Source organism: Austrofundulus limnaeus, unplaced genomic scaffold (assembly GCF_001266775.1).
Source record: "Austrofundulus limnaeus strain Quisiro unplaced genomic scaffold, Austrofundulus_limnaeus-1.0 Scaffold31, whole genome shotgun sequence".
NCBI lineage: Eukaryota > Metazoa > Chordata > Actinopteri > Cyprinodontiformes > Rivulidae > Austrofundulus > Austrofundulus limnaeus.
In genome coordinates this window covers 56,340-71,421 of record NW_013952433.1, presented here as the reverse complement: position 1 = coordinate 71,421, position 15,082 = coordinate 56,340, and the positions used below count along the sequence as shown (strand labels likewise).

General features: G+C 41.4%; 1 protein-coding gene across 1 annotated transcript in view; it reads left to right on the top strand.

Moving 5' to 3' along the window:
• polr3b (polymerase (RNA) III (DNA directed) polypeptide B) overlaps positions 1-14,837 on the top strand; it is a 22,897-nt gene extending 8,060 nt beyond the window's left edge. The window contains exons 14-28 of the mRNA XM_014005480.1: positions 104-304; positions 442-604; positions 1,366-1,519; positions 1,626-1,700; positions 3,491-3,589; positions 3,696-3,823; positions 4,708-4,917; positions 4,987-5,145; positions 6,798-6,915; positions 7,011-7,153; positions 9,566-9,669; positions 10,774-10,940; positions 13,013-13,126; positions 13,218-13,391; positions 14,324-14,837. Of these exons, the coding sequence (XP_013860934.1) occupies positions 104-304; positions 442-604; positions 1,366-1,519; positions 1,626-1,700; positions 3,491-3,589; positions 3,696-3,823; positions 4,708-4,917; positions 4,987-5,145; positions 6,798-6,915; positions 7,011-7,153; positions 9,566-9,669; positions 10,774-10,940; positions 13,013-13,126; positions 13,218-13,391; positions 14,324-14,453 (2,139 nt within the window). The 3' untranslated portion in view covers positions 14,454-14,837. The remainder of the gene's footprint in view (positions 1-103; positions 305-441; positions 605-1,365; positions 1,520-1,625; positions 1,701-3,490; positions 3,590-3,695; positions 3,824-4,707; positions 4,918-4,986; positions 5,146-6,797; positions 6,916-7,010; positions 7,154-9,565; positions 9,670-10,773; positions 10,941-13,012; positions 13,127-13,217; positions 13,392-14,323) is intronic.
• The last annotated feature ends 245 nt before the right edge of the window (positions 14,838-15,082 follow it).

The following is a 15,082-nucleotide window of genomic DNA, read 5'->3' as shown; positions in this document are numbered from 1 at the left end:
TGTCATTGATGAAGCTGAAATTGTTAAAAAAAAATAAAAATAAAAATAAAAAGATAAAAAATAAAAACCCAGTTTTTAATCTCCTGCTTTTTTCCATCAACAGGGAAACTGGTCTCTGAAGAGGTTCAAGATGGACCGTCAGGGCGTCACCCAGGTTCTGTCCCGCCTCTCCTACATTTCAGCTTTRGGCATGATGACGAGGATCTCCTCCCAGTTTGAGAAGACCAGGAAGGTCAGCGGGCCACGCTCCCTGCAGCCGTCGCAGTGGGGGATGCTGTGTCCGTCTGACACTCCTGAAGGAGAGGTGAGAGGACCGCAGCAGCAACACCTGACCCGTTCTACAGAAACACAAACTGCTCACTGATAATCGTTTCCATCTGACTGACCTGGTGTCCTCAAGTCGTTCTGTAGGAAAGTATTACAATACGTGTATCTTTGTAGGCTTGTGGTCTGGTGAAGAACCTGGCTCTGATGACCCACATCACCACAGACATGGAGGACGGACCAATCGTCAAACTGGCCTTCAACCTCGGGGTGGAGGACGTCAATCTGCTGTGTGGGGAGGAGCTCTCCTATCCCAGCGTCTTCCTGGTTTTCCTCAACGGTAAAAAGCACCGAACAAAAAGAAAACCAGCTTCAGATCATTTAAAATGAAAGCCTAATCCTTCGTTTTAAAGGTATTTTCTTTAAAAACATGAAAAGTATTTTGTTTAATTTAGTATTTTGCAGGGAAGCTGATAAGTCTTTAATTTCATTGCAGCAGTTGGTTTTWTTCCCGTGTCCAAACTTGGACATTTAATTACTGTATTTGTTTGCCTCGGCACTGATAACTGTCGAATTATATTAAAGCTGCCGTGCTCTTTAATTAGTTAGTAGCAGCATGTGTCAAAGCCCTTCAGAGTGTTTCCTCACACAGAGGCAGAGCTCAGGCTCTCCTCTGTTCTCCACTCGGGTTTTCTGTCAGAAGTGATATGAAGAATCCCCTGCTGGCGGTTTAAACTCGGCGAGGCTCAGAGTGCACAGCCACACAGCAAATAAAAACACTTCTCTTCACCATTTAAAGGTCTGGAGCCAGATTTTCCACCACAAATAATTTTAAATCGTTCAGATTTTCCAGATGTTGAGACGTGGAAATGAGTGCGMAAGTCCAGACAATAAACTTTAAAAGCATCAAAAAGCTTAAAGATCTATTTATAATGATCACTTGAAGAGATTATAGGAAATCTTGTCTCTGTGGAGACACWTTATAAAGAAACGTGGGTCTTTTTAAAGCATTTTTTCATGTTACTGTGTTGCACATTGGAGCATCTCTTTCCTCAATGCTGCGTCTTTACSTCGTTCACTCAGTCTGCGTTGCTTCCTCAGGTAACATCCTTGGTGTGATCAGAGACCACCGCAGACTGGTCAACACCTTCAGACTCATGCGCAGAGCCGGTTTCATTAACGAGTTCGTGTCCATCTCCACCAACCTGACCGACCGCTGCGTCTACATCTCATCTGACGGAGGACGGCTCTGCAGGTGGGGACGTCTGGAAAAAGACGAATGTTTAATGTGTAAACACTGAGCAGATGTTTAAAGCTRAAAGACACTCTTTGTGTAGTTGAATGTTTTGTTTCTCTTGCAGGCCGTACATCATTGTGAAGAAGGGCCATCCGATGGTGAACAACAAACATATTGAGGATCTGTCTCAGGGCTACAGGTGAGGCTGAGATGATGCCAGTTAAAGCGACGTCGTCAGAACAAAGATTGTCTTCTGTTCTGTGTTTGTGAAAAGTAGTTGAAATGAAGTTATTTATTTGAAAAAACAAAGATTTWAAGGGGACCTATTATGCAAAATTCACRTTTTAAAGCTTTTTTTACTCAACTTTGGYTATGTACTTCTTTAAAAAACAGTCCTAGGACCAAAAAAATGCACCCAGGGGCATATTTACTGTAAGTAAATGTATTTTTAATGTATATTAATGACACATTTTATACTTCCGTTATTTTGTGATGTCACAAGCCGTACGACAACCCACCGGAACCTGCGTTCAGCCTCTTACCTAGCAACCCCCGGGTGAGGCTCCACCTCCTCAATATAAAAAGCCGTCACGGTGTTGTTGTCCAATGCACAGCTCATTTCACAACAAGTCTCCAGTGGGGCAATGGGTAGAGTGTTGGACCAGAGAGTGGGAGACCAGGGTTTGAGACCGGCATGGACACTATTTAATTATTTATTTTTTTCCGTTCATTATGAACACATTTTCTCATGTACCTCTATTGTTTAGCTTATTAAAGCCTTGTTAATGCCTATTTGTTCGAGTTTCTGAGGCATTTTGAACACTGCTGCTCCCTGCTCTGGTAACAGCATGCAAAGTGAGTGCAGAGCAGAGGAGGGGGAGAAAAAACAAAAAGCTGGGACCACGACTCTGCCTCTGGGTCTCATATGTTGTACAACGGAGCTTCTGCTATTATTAGCCATGCTAACGTAAACGCTGGCTTTGGAGGGCGAAGTTAATGTCAACAGATTTTTGGAGGGCGTTACCAACAGAGCTCATTAACATAAACAGCTCTTCTGAACGGAAGTCAGAGCAGGCAGAACTAGAAAATGGGAAATTTTATTATGAGAATTATTTTGTGCATTAAATTGAATGAACACGGTCTGGATAGCCCACAGACATACCATAAAAATTTCTAGGACCCATAATTGGTCTCCTTTAAGTGTTAGTTTTTGTTGTTCCTCGTTGTGGAGCAAAGCTGGGAATCTGAAATGCCCTTCATGTCCCTTTTGTGAGCAGGATTACTTGAAAAATAAGCAACGAACTGACTCCCATGTTGGTGTGTGGCTGCATTTAGATGTAAGAAAGGGCTTATTTAAATCCTGCCTAACCAAAGCAGTACCATGGATCAGTGAATGGCACTGTTGCCTCACATCAAGAAGGTCCTGACGTCGATCCCCAGTTTAGATCTGAGGTGTTTTCCTTTTGCCTTCAGGCCCAGGCCTCCTTTATAAAAAAGATCTGGGATAATAAAGGTTAATAAATAAATGTTTATTTTGGAGATTGATCCTCTAACTTGTTCCTTTGTTGCCTTTAAGGTTCATTTTTGGGAAACYCCATTGCTTTGCTGATTATATCTGGGTTTATCTGCCCGTTAAGCCAGACCATATCAACCCATTTAAATCATTCAGTAAATGTCTAAATGACACGAGGACCTGGTTGAAATTAAACTTTTTTCAAAATCTCAATCAGCGTTAAAGAATGTAATAATCTTTAGTCATTTGTAATCTRGTTCATCTTCATTTAGTCACTGTTTTGTTTTAGTCGGTGCTTTCAATTAAACAGATTAAGATTCATCATCAAGGTGAAGCCATTTCTACCTACCTCTTATCTCCTGCTGGGCTGCTGTAACGCTCTCTAAACTGGTTTAGATCAGTCATCTCTTCAAAGATGAGGAGCTTCCAGTGTTTCTTTTACTGAACCTGTGATCTGACACCCCTCTCACCTCCAGATCGTTTGAGGACTTCCTGCACGAAGGCCTGGTGGAGTACCTGGACGTGAACGAGGAGAACGACTGTCAGATTGCTCTTTATGAACACATGATCTATAAGTGAGTGAAAACTTTGTGCAACTTGTATTGTAAAGAGTTACCATGTTGGGTTTTTTGTCAGTCTCTGTGTTTTTTTTTTTTTTTTTTTTTGAATTTCCATCTGCAGAGAGACAACCCACTTGGAGATCGAGCCCTTCACTCTGCTGGGCGTGTGTGCGGGCCTCATTCCCTACCCCCACCACAACCAGTCACCCAGGAACACGTACCAGTGTGCTATGGGCAAGCAGGCCATGGGTAAGCCTCATCTGCGTGAGCAGGTAGTTCCACGCGGTTCAAACACTCTTTCAGTGTTTTCTTCTTACGCAAACACTGCAGAGTTTTTCAAGTTTTATTTGCAGGAGTTAGAAAAGACATTAGAATAACAAACGGTGTGGGTACAAGCTGCCTGCTGGTTCTGCTCCCCCAAAACTCTTCTCCTGCACCATTTTTTGTCAGAATACATTTGGTGTGTGTGATGAAGTGTTTGTCTAATGTGTGTGTATGCGCATGGACATCAAACATGGGGCGCTTGCGTAGGTTCTCCATTGTGCTGTGTGTGCGGAGGCCCTTTCCCTGCCAGTCACCCAGAGTGTCATTAGCAATTCATTGTGTCTGCTGTGGCTGTGCTCGCGGAGGGGGTCAGTGTGCTCAGCTGCAAGAAAGCCCAAAGAGTGTGCACCCAGAGCTCCCTGGTAACCAAAACTTCCCCAAACTGCCCGGCTAAAGAGCTGCAGTCACCCATCCAGCCGCCCCACAACCCCGCCTTTCTCTGCTGTTTCACCTCCGTCTGTTTATCCTGCCCTCCCCCCATCTTTACAAAAACACTGACTGGAACTATATTTGGCCTAATATCCTCTGTGTTGTCTGTTTTGTATGGACAGCCCTTTACATGTGCAAATCTGGTTGTGTGGCCTGAGCCTATTATGGCCGACTCTGTGCTTGTAGCCTGATTGTGAAGTAATAGCATCTGACAAATGTSGGGGCTTCCAGGGAGGCCAGGCTTTATGGCATAACTCTGCTTGTTCCTCCTCTGTGCTCCTTTGAAACGGGGGATAACCAGCCCAACAGGAGGACTTTATAATCTTCCAGAATTTATAACTTTTCAAGCAGTTTTAATAATCGGTTCTTCGTCTTCCCAGGAACCATCGGCTACAACCAGAGGAACCGCATCGACACGCTGATGTACCTGTTGGTGTATCCTCAGCGGCCGATGGTCAAAACGAAAACCATCGAGCTGATTGACTTCGAGAAGCTGCCGGCAGGTCAGAACGCCACGGTGGCTGTGATGAGCTACAGCGGCTACGACATCGAGGACGCTCTGGTTCTCAATAAGGCCTCGCTTGACAGAGGTGAGGGTTCAACGCCTCACATTTTCAAACACTGACCGCTGACAAAAAACTGAACTCGTTTCTGCTCAGGATTTGGTCGGTGCCTTGTCTACAAAAATACCAAGTGCACCCTGCGACGTTACACCAACCAGACCTTTGATAAAGTGATGGGGCCGATGCTGGACGCTGCGACACGTAAACCCATATGGAGACACAACATCCTGGATGCTGATGGAATCTGCTCCCCTGGTGAGTACCAGCAGAACTGAAGAAGGTCCAGCTACAAAATGACTGTTTTAATAAAAAAAAATACTGTAAACAGACCATCAGTCGCGATGTCTAGGTTTAAATATGATTGAAACGACAGTTCAGATCTTCTGAGTGGGTTCTTTTTGTGAAAATGTCATTAGTTATGCTTACATGCGCAAAATTCTGTCATCTGATTGAAATGTATTCGGATTAAATAATCTGAATGTATCGTTTACATGGGCACAATCCGAACATGATGAGTGTTTACATGCACCGGGCTTTTATTCAGAATAGAAGCAGTGACATAAGCAGTTAATTTTCCCTAAAAAAAAGTTTTACTTTCGTCATGAACATAAACAAACAGGTTCTGAGCTCAGAATGGACCTGCGACAGGTTTTAATAATGGTGGAGGCTGTGTGTCTTCTTTCCTGAATGAGAAAACAGGAGGAAAAGTTCTGTCTGCTGGAAACCGGTGGATGAAAGTCAGCAGACATGCGCAGTTCGGTCAGTTTTCCACAATCAGAATAAGATGATCAGATTAAGTGTTTACATGCACGTCGGCAGAAACCACCTCTCTCATTCTGATTACAAATTCATTCGGATCGAGCTCAATCGGATCAGAATAATCCAAATGGGGTGTTTACATGACGCATTTTTATTCCGAATGGCCGTTTAATCCAATTACTTATGTCCATGTAAATGTAGCTATTGTCTTACCTGTTGTAGATAGCTCTTTAAATGACCCCGGTTTGGACAAATACTGTTCAGATGCTACTTTGTAAATGTTGCTTTACACACTTACATCTTACATGACATTCTGTGATTATTTACTGTCTTGAACAGCATCAGCAGCTAGCTATAACACTTTCTGTATTAATATTATAATATATTTACCAGAATAATTGCATAACATTAAATTATCAATGATGTAATGTTTTTTTAAAAACAGTTTTAATCCTCTCAAACAAGCTGTATGGTCAAAATTCACTTTTTCTTCAAACTAATGTCAGTCTGAGAGCTTTCTACAGCAGGTAAGATATTGAGTGTTCATAACTTTTCCACAGAATCATACTTCAACTGGTCTGAACTCTTACTTTAAGGGACTTTGAAAATAATTTATGTTACTGAAACTAAAGTTAATTCTTTAAACATAGTTTCAATTCAGTTCAGTTTTTTTAACAGACCYCTCTTTATGCCCATATCTCACTGAACTGCTAATATTTACGAGTAGTTTGAGAAAAAACAGCAAGAAAAAACTTACATTTTTACTTAAAATCCCACTTAATTGGTACTGAAGACTTGGATGAGCAAATTTAATTGTTCAGTCACAAATCATGAGGTGTTAAAGAAGAAAACAAACTGTACGTTGAAGGTATTTTTAGAATGTAGTTCTGAAGTTTATTAGTTATAAATTAAATTATATTTAATAAGAGCCAAATGTATGTATCAATGAAATTATGAAGTTGCTTGAGGTTCAAAGTGTGAATAAACAGGAGTGAAGTCGACGTCTGTCACTCTTCTTTGTGCCAAACTTACAGGTGGATCAAGAAAATGTATTTTCTCTTCAGAGTTTAGACGCAGCAGAAGTAACAAAGTGCTTTGCTTTGTTTAGGAGGATCATTCTAACGCTGATGTATCATATAATATCCCAGGTGAAAGAGTGGAGAACAAGCAGTGTTTGGTGAACAAATCGATGCCAACTGTCACCCAGACGCCACTGGAGGGCAGCGCCCAGCCAGGCCAGCCTCAGTACAGAGACGTGCCCATCAGGTGAGAGCCAGTCCACGTCCCAAACCCACCCTACAGTATCTACAAATCCTGCAGCAGCAGATTAAAAAACTTAAGTTATTTTACTTTGTTTTCAGCTATAAGGGCTCGACCGACTCGTACATCGAGAAGGTCATGATCTCGTCCAACGCAGATGAGGCCTTCCTCATCAAGATCCTCCTGAGGCAAACGAGGAGACCAGAGATTGGAGATAAATTCAGCAGTCGACACGGACAGAAAGGTGCCACCTTCACCTCAGTTGCATCACTTTCTGTCAAAGTTTTTTGTAGCTGRGCACAAAAAAACATCTGAAAGTATCTTTGTGATTATTCACCCCTGAGAGGTTTTAAATGTCTGGATCAAAGAAAACAAAACCTTAGGTTGATTTCTGCACAGGAGCATTTGTTGAGTCAAGTCCCAGTGGCTGTATCCCCCGTCCTCATCTTTCAAGAGCTCTTTTCAATTAATTGGCTCTTTGTCCTGTGCCAGACTATGCAAATTTATTACACCCCAGCAGGAGAAAGAAAGAAAAAGTGTTTACAACCCCTATTGTTTTGCAGCACCTCCCATATAAAGGTCTGGTATGATGTTTTAATCAAAAAAGCTAACTGGCGCCGTGAATAATTTACCCTCTTCATTAAGGCGGTCAGGGTGGGACAATGTCTTCTGTCCCGGATCGAGGGGTCGCAGAGGGGTTAGCCAGAGGAGCTCCGGATGYAAACGCCCAGATGTGCAACTGGTCAACGAGATCTTTGGAGCTCCTTATAAAAAAAAAGAAAGAAATGGTCACCGTTTTGTTCCTGTAAAGTTAAAAAAATTTGACTTTTTTTTTGTGCTTGAAAAACATTTAATTGGATTCTTTTGGGAATCTTAAATCAACATGATAGTAATTAAATTAGAAGTGAATTTGAGTGCAGTGATGGATCTCCCAGCTTCTCTTCATGCGTTCTGGTCAGCAGAGCAGAATAAGTTAATTATTTACCGGTCTCACACACACACACACACACACACACACACACACACACGCACACACGCACACACACACACAGCTGTGGAGCTGGGGGGAGGCTATGCAGGGTTGTCAGTATTACGGCCCCATTGTGCGAGCCGTCAGTGTGGAGCTGTATGTGCTGTGATGGAGGGCTCTGGACCCTCGCTGTTGTCCTGCTGATTTCATGCCTCTTTTATCATTCACTTTCACACAAAACAAACAACACCAAAAGATGTCTGATGTTGGAACCAGCGTGTCTCTTTTTACTCTATCCAACATGGCTGCCGTACTCTGCACAACTTTTACCTTGATGTTCAGCCTCTTTTCTCTTTCTTTCTTTTTTTTTTTATAATAAAAAGTCTTTCCTTGTTCCTTTTCACCCTCTTCCTGCTGTTGGATGCTGTTCCACTAAACTGCTGCACTTGTTCTCAGTCAACATCCTGTTGCAACATCCTGTAAGGCATCAGCAGTCAGCGGAGGCGCCCACCGCTCGGCTAATAGTGAATTTTTCCCACGTGCGTCGATTCAGCTTCTCCTCTCCAGTTGATCCCCTCCACTTCCTCCGAGTCGAGCTGAAAGTCATGGGTGTGTAATCCAGGTCTCCCCGTCCAGCTAAGCGTCTTCCTCCACTTCCTGCTCTGCTTCTCTTTGCTCTTTTTTTCCCCTCCTTTCCTTCATTTGCAAATGGGACTACAATCTGTTTACCCTGGCCAGTGAAGAGTGCTTCGGCCCCTCTGCAAACATTTGCACTCACACTTAAACTCCGGGCTACCAGGGAACTTGTCCCCCACATCAGGCGAGTCAGAGGAGGACCATGTCTGTCCACATGAGTGTGGACGTTTCCCGCGAGCMTGGAAATCGAAACAGCTCCACTGAAACGTTCCTCACTCAAACTTCATTTCTGAGGAGGAAAATATAAACTGTGGATAAATGCAAAACTTGACTGCGGGTTTTGTTTTAGGCACTTTGCTCTGATTATGTTTTTGTTTCTGTGAAATGTGGAGAAAACTGCAAATTGCTTGTATGGTCCCCCTGAGGTGCAAGACAGCAGCTTCATCAGGCAAAATGATGATGATGATGTACAGGTCGCTCTTGTGAGTGAGATTACCCTTCCTACATAAAAGTACATTTAAAAAAAAATCCAAACATTTTAGAAAACTGCAACAAAAACTAAGAAACCAAACATTAAATACATCAGAAAATACAGCAAAACTAGAACAAAACAGGATTTTCTGAAGTAAAAATAATAAAACACAGGAACATTTCAGAAAATGTGAAGACAGCAACTGTAGGATCGAACTGAAATTTACATTTATTTGAAACATTTAAGAAACAAAAACATAAAGATCTTATTGAAATATAAAAAATGTAATAAACAATGTATTTTCTGTCAAACCCTACAGACTACAATTTAAAAAGAAAAAAGTTTTAATGTTTCAAAACACGTAACAAATATTTTTAAACTGCTTTAACAAAAATATCGTCACAAACATGTTTTTTGAAGTTTTTGCTTTTTTCTGTCAAGTTTTCTGTTTTTGTACAAACTTTCTAAAACTTCAGATCTCAGTTTTAAATGACCAAAAACAAACTAATAAGATAAATATTTTACTTTCTCAGGACGGTTGGTTCTTTCTTGCTGACTCGGGGTTTTGTGTTTTTCAGGTGTTTGCGGCCTCATCGTCCCGCAGGAGGACATGCCGTTCTGTGACACGGGGATCTGTCCGGACATCATCATGAATCCTCACGGATATCCCTCCAGAATGACGGTACGACTCCCAACAGCTTTTTTCACATTTATCCTTTTTTTTTTTCAGTTGAATGATTTTGACGGATGATATTTCAACTTGTCTAATGATTCCTTTGGAGAGGAAGCTGCTGACAAGAATTAATAATTTCATTATTACTATTTAATTTTTTAATAAAGTGAGTAGTTTTATTTTTTAAAGTTTAGAAAGTCTTAAAAAACACATTTTCTATTCGTGTCCTAAACTTGGATAAGTGGATAATGACTGATGATTTGTTCATTTTATTATGTTTTTCATCTTTTATGAAGAAACCTGACTGGCGGGTTCAGGTTTTTTCTCTTTAGAAGTTGAAATTTGTTCTTATTTTAATAAAAATGAGTTGATTTTCCAGCTGATCCTGGACTTTRAGTCGATGCTTCCGTCTAAGTTTGACCCACATCACCTCCCTCTTTGTGTCGACTGTGTCTGTTTAAGTTCGCGTCGACTCTTCTGAGACAAAACCCTCATTATCTCCGCTCCTCTTCTCTCTGGGTTATCGTTGGCTCCCAGAGCACACAAACCACTGACGCCGTTAAGCAGCAGTCTTGCTCTTTACAAACAGATATTTGTTGCTGCGGCGACGGGCTGCCAGCGGAGCCGCCGCCTGTTGCAGAGCGTGGAAGTTTTATCAAACATAAARGGGTCATGCGAGCGAGCTGCAGGTTGGTGCCGAGCGACGTGAAACTCATTCCCTCGTATAAAAAGAACAAAACAYAACAACAACAAAAAAATGGATGGATKTTAACTGGTAAAGTTGTTCCGTGTGTTTTCTCGCCACGGTTGCCTCGGAGAAGCCTGAGAAATGTTTGGCTCGGGAGGAAGTTTCTGTGGCCTGAGAGTGATATGAGAGTAGGTGTTTCCTTTATGTGACGGGGTCAGGGGTCCTCTGGGTGCAGCCTCAGAGGGATTGTTGAAATCAGTCATCCTCGGAGTGATGTCCCAGCCCAGAGGAGGCAAGGGCGGGGCTTACATGTGTAATCTAATTTCACCCACAATACTCAGCACTTTGTCTGCTAAAAGATGTAAATCAAAACTAAAATGCTGTTTTTTTTTGTTTGTTTGTTTGTTTTTCTTGGATTTGTTCAGGTGGGAAAGTTGATCGAACTGCTAGCCGGGAAGGCGGGGGTCTTGGACGGACGGTTTCACTACGGGACGGCTTTCGGAGGCAGCAAAGTYAAGGACGTGTGTGAGGATCTGATCCGTTATGGCTACAACTACCAGGGCAAGGACTACGTCACCTCAGGAATCACTGGGTAATTATCTGAGRGTCACAACCGTCAAACCTCTTTCAAACAGGACCAGAAAAAGCTGCTTGTCAMAAAAGATGTCCGCCCCAGCTAACTGACATTAGCCAACACAAAAATGGCTTCAACRGAGTGAGTGATGCAGATAATGATCTACAATTTGGTGTGYTAGTAGCTGAAAGTCATTCACAACACATACTACTTGAAAGGAGCAATTTTATGTGTTTCTCAGGCATATATTTAAATTCTATACCATAATAAAGTAACTATGTCACATTCAGTTATTAGAATGCTGTTTATTATATGTTTAAATAGAAAATAAACTTGACTTCTCATCATATCTGTTTCTAAACATTGAAACTGGCCTCTGTCTCTTTAAGAACCTCCTTCTGCTTCTGTCCCGTCCATTTCAGCATAGGGCCGGGTGGGTGTGTGTGCTCTGTGATGAGGAAGCTCAGCTTGGAGACACAGCCCAGAGGAGGAGCTAGTCCCAAAAGGCGGTTCTAGTCTCAACCAATTGTTTTTGCTCCTCTGCCTGGCTGCTTCAGGACAGCACAGGATTTATCAAACATGCARYAATGAGTCAAAGTAAGACTCTGAGCATGTTTTTGATGAGAGGATAACATTARAACATGATATAAAACTCAAAAAAGTTGATTTTACATGATATAGCCCCGTTAAGCGTTCTGCAACTTKTGTTTTTATGGGGGCGGGGGTTATTATGTAAAATTTACTTTTTTGAGCTTTATATCATGAGTGTTGCTTTGACTCCTTCATGCWTGTTTGAGAAATCCTTAAATCTCCTGTGGTAACCACCTGGAGCTGCCTAAACACTTGTTGCAAAGCTCCGCCCATTTACTCAAAMCTCCAGTCTGCAGCCAAGCTCCCGCCTCACAGAGCACCCCTCACCTGATGCATTGCTGTGAAGGCGTGCTGAAGTGGGAGTGTCAGAAACWGTAGCAGGTTCTTAAAGAGACAGAGGCAAATTTCACGGTGTTTAATGATGTAAAGTCAAATTTATTTTGGTATATACAGCKTTTTCTTGATTGTGGTGTAGAATTGAACACTCCCCCTTTAAGGTTTAAACAATTCTTAGTGTTTAATTAGGCAGTCATATGTTTTGCTTTCTTGTGTTTAAATCTGTTTTTTAACATGAATTTATCTGTTTTGAATCTACCTCGCCATAAAAAGATCATGTGATCAAACAGATTTAATGTATAAACTTTMGATTTTCCCACTTTGCCTTTGTTTTTAATCAGTTCTTCTCAKCTTTTTTTCTACAAGACAGTAAAGCATCTATAAAGTTGTCAGTAGTTGCGTTTCCATTGACCATGAAAATGCGCAAATCAGAATTTCGTAAACAAATTTGCTCAATGGAAACACGTCAGTTTTGAAAAAAATTACGTTTTTTGACAAAATGTTTTTGTGCTAGGATGAGGTGGTTTTTCAGCCGTATCGAAATAGGTGTTTTTCACAAAACTGCAATGGAAACACTTTTTTCGCATCACGGGAGTCACATGATCAACAACCGGCTGTTTCTACTGGCGAAAAAGACGATGACGAAGAAGATAACAGGAAGTAAAAGTAGTAGTAATATCACAGAAGTAGTATAAAATAGTAAACTCACCGACTACAATTTCCCAAAAACACAGCATACGTAGCTGCTCCAAAGTAGGGACTTGTCTCTGGAAAGCCTCGATAAAAGACGCCGACGTCTCCTCTGATGATGAGCGCTAGTGTCGTGGTAGCAACGTGCTATGTGTTTACATCCATTGCCGCCATGTTTGTAATGACTTATCGCGAGAACAAACGTATTCACGCGACTTTAATAGCATTTCTTACTTAATGGAAGCACAGCAGTTGCAAAACTGTGTTTTTTGACATTAACAGAATATTGACAAAGTTTTGCGCACATTTGCAATGGAAACGCAGCTACAGTGGCTCAAATTTAATAAACAACCAAAAACCCTGTTTTATTGTGGTTTAGTTTAAGTGTTTGAATGTTTTACTCTGTTTGTGTCTGAATTTATTTGCCTGAAATGTAAAAAAAAAAAACCTTTTATTGTGTTTTGTTTCTTCAGAGAACCTCTGGAGYCTTACATCTACTTTGGACCGGTTTATTACCAGAAACTGAAGCACATGGTTCTGGACAAGATGCACGCCAGAGCCCGAGGCCCCAGAGCTGTTCTCACCAGGTAAAACCAGCCATCCCTGATGATAAGTTTGATAAATGAGGACAGCTTTAGCTCAAGTTCCTCTTAATTTCCTGGACTCTCCTGTGGACAGGCAGCCCACAGAGGGTCGCTCGAGAGACGGAGGTCTCCGTTTGGGGGAGATGGAGCGCGACTGTCTGATTGGTTACGGAGCGAGCATGTTGCTGCTGGAACGCCTCATGATCTCCAGTGACGCCTTCGAGGTGGACGTGTGTGGAGAGTGTGGCCTGTTGGGATACTCCGGGTGGTACGTTTTTTTTTATATCTCCCACAAGTCAGCTTGTGACAACTAGGATGATGACTTCATACATGATGTTCAACCAGAAACTGAAGCAAAATTAAACTTTATTTGGCTTTAATCAGAAAGCATGCAGTGTCACRTTATGTAGACCACCCGAGATGTTTGCTCTGGTTCAGACTGAATCACCAAATCTGGGTCATAGAGGAAGACCACATCCAGCAGACCTGATTCACTTCCTCTCTGGAACTTGACCGAAACGACGAGTCCCTCTTTACGATTCCTCTAAACCAGTGGTCCTCAGTCCTGGTCCTGGAGAGCCACTATCCTTCATGTTTTAGATGTTTCCCTGATTTTGAATGAATGAGGGATTAACAGGCTTCTGTCGAACCTGAAGGACACTGGCTCCTGAGGACCAGTTAAACTTTACGTTGTGTAAATTCTCAATTAATCTCTTGCTAATCCTTATATTTTATTATTTGTAACTTTATGATTTTTAATAATTTACTCACATGAACTGTATCATCTCTGTGACTGTCTCCTTTCTTACATCTTCCATTCAGATGAGCCTCAATAAAAATATAAATATTTTAGGAAGCTGTTTTTTGCTGGTGGTATCTCGTAGGGGACCAGTTGGTGATTCGAAATAGTAAAAAAATGCCTTTTTTTCTTTCAAATAACATCAAGAAATCTTCATTAGAATCTGCTAAATACTTGCAACACTTGGAATATTCCTGACATGCAAAACAAATAAAACTATATCCCTGGAACAGCTCATATCAGGATGATTTAAATGTAGCTTAAAAAGCAGGAATCAGAAAATGAGTTGAGGTTAGTTTGACTGATTTTGGCCTTGGTGGTGTTTCTTGTTTCTCTCACCACTGGCTGTCTTCAGAAACATGTTATCTGAGGTTTGTGAAGTGCTGCTTTGTGTTCCCCAGGTGTCACTACTGTAAGTCCTCCTGCCACGTTTCCTCCCTGAGGATCCCGTACGCCTGCAAGCTGCTGTTCCAGGAGCTGCAGTCCATGAACATCATCCCCCGCCTCAAACTGTCGCGCTACAACGAGTGAGCAGAAACTCAGCCTGATGAGTGAGAGGGTCAGAGTCAGATAAGTTATTTCATCTGGAGATTTTATTTGCTCGTGTTGTTTAAGTTGATTGGAGAGAAACAGGCTGAAGACGGAACTGGTTTTTGTTTTTGTTGGGATTTTTTTTCTCTGACATTAACTGTGAAGTTTACAGGATGTTTTTTTTTTCTTTCTGTGATTTATGTTTTTTGTGTGTGTGTACAAAATAAATATAGAACCGTTATTTCACACCCTYTGTGTCTCAGTCTACTCTCTACCCATAAGGCTTTGCTGCATGTTTTATTTCTTCTTTGCTCATTAATCTGTTTCTCTCCACTTGTTGACAATAACCTTTAATTTAGCTTGAATTAAAAATCATGATCAGGATTGACTTTTTTTCTGACAAACATGCAAATCATCACTTTTTATTGTTTGCAGATTTGATTAAAAATGAAAAGTATTTAAGTTTATTTATTTTCATCAAACTATAAACCTGAATTGTTTCATCTCCCGCAGTATTTAGGATGCATCTTGTCTTAGTTGTGGACAGTTATTACTTCTTCCACTTTAGTTTGTCTTATTAATGTTGCTTAATTCTTACATCAAGTGAAAAAAGTGTTTAAATGAACTAC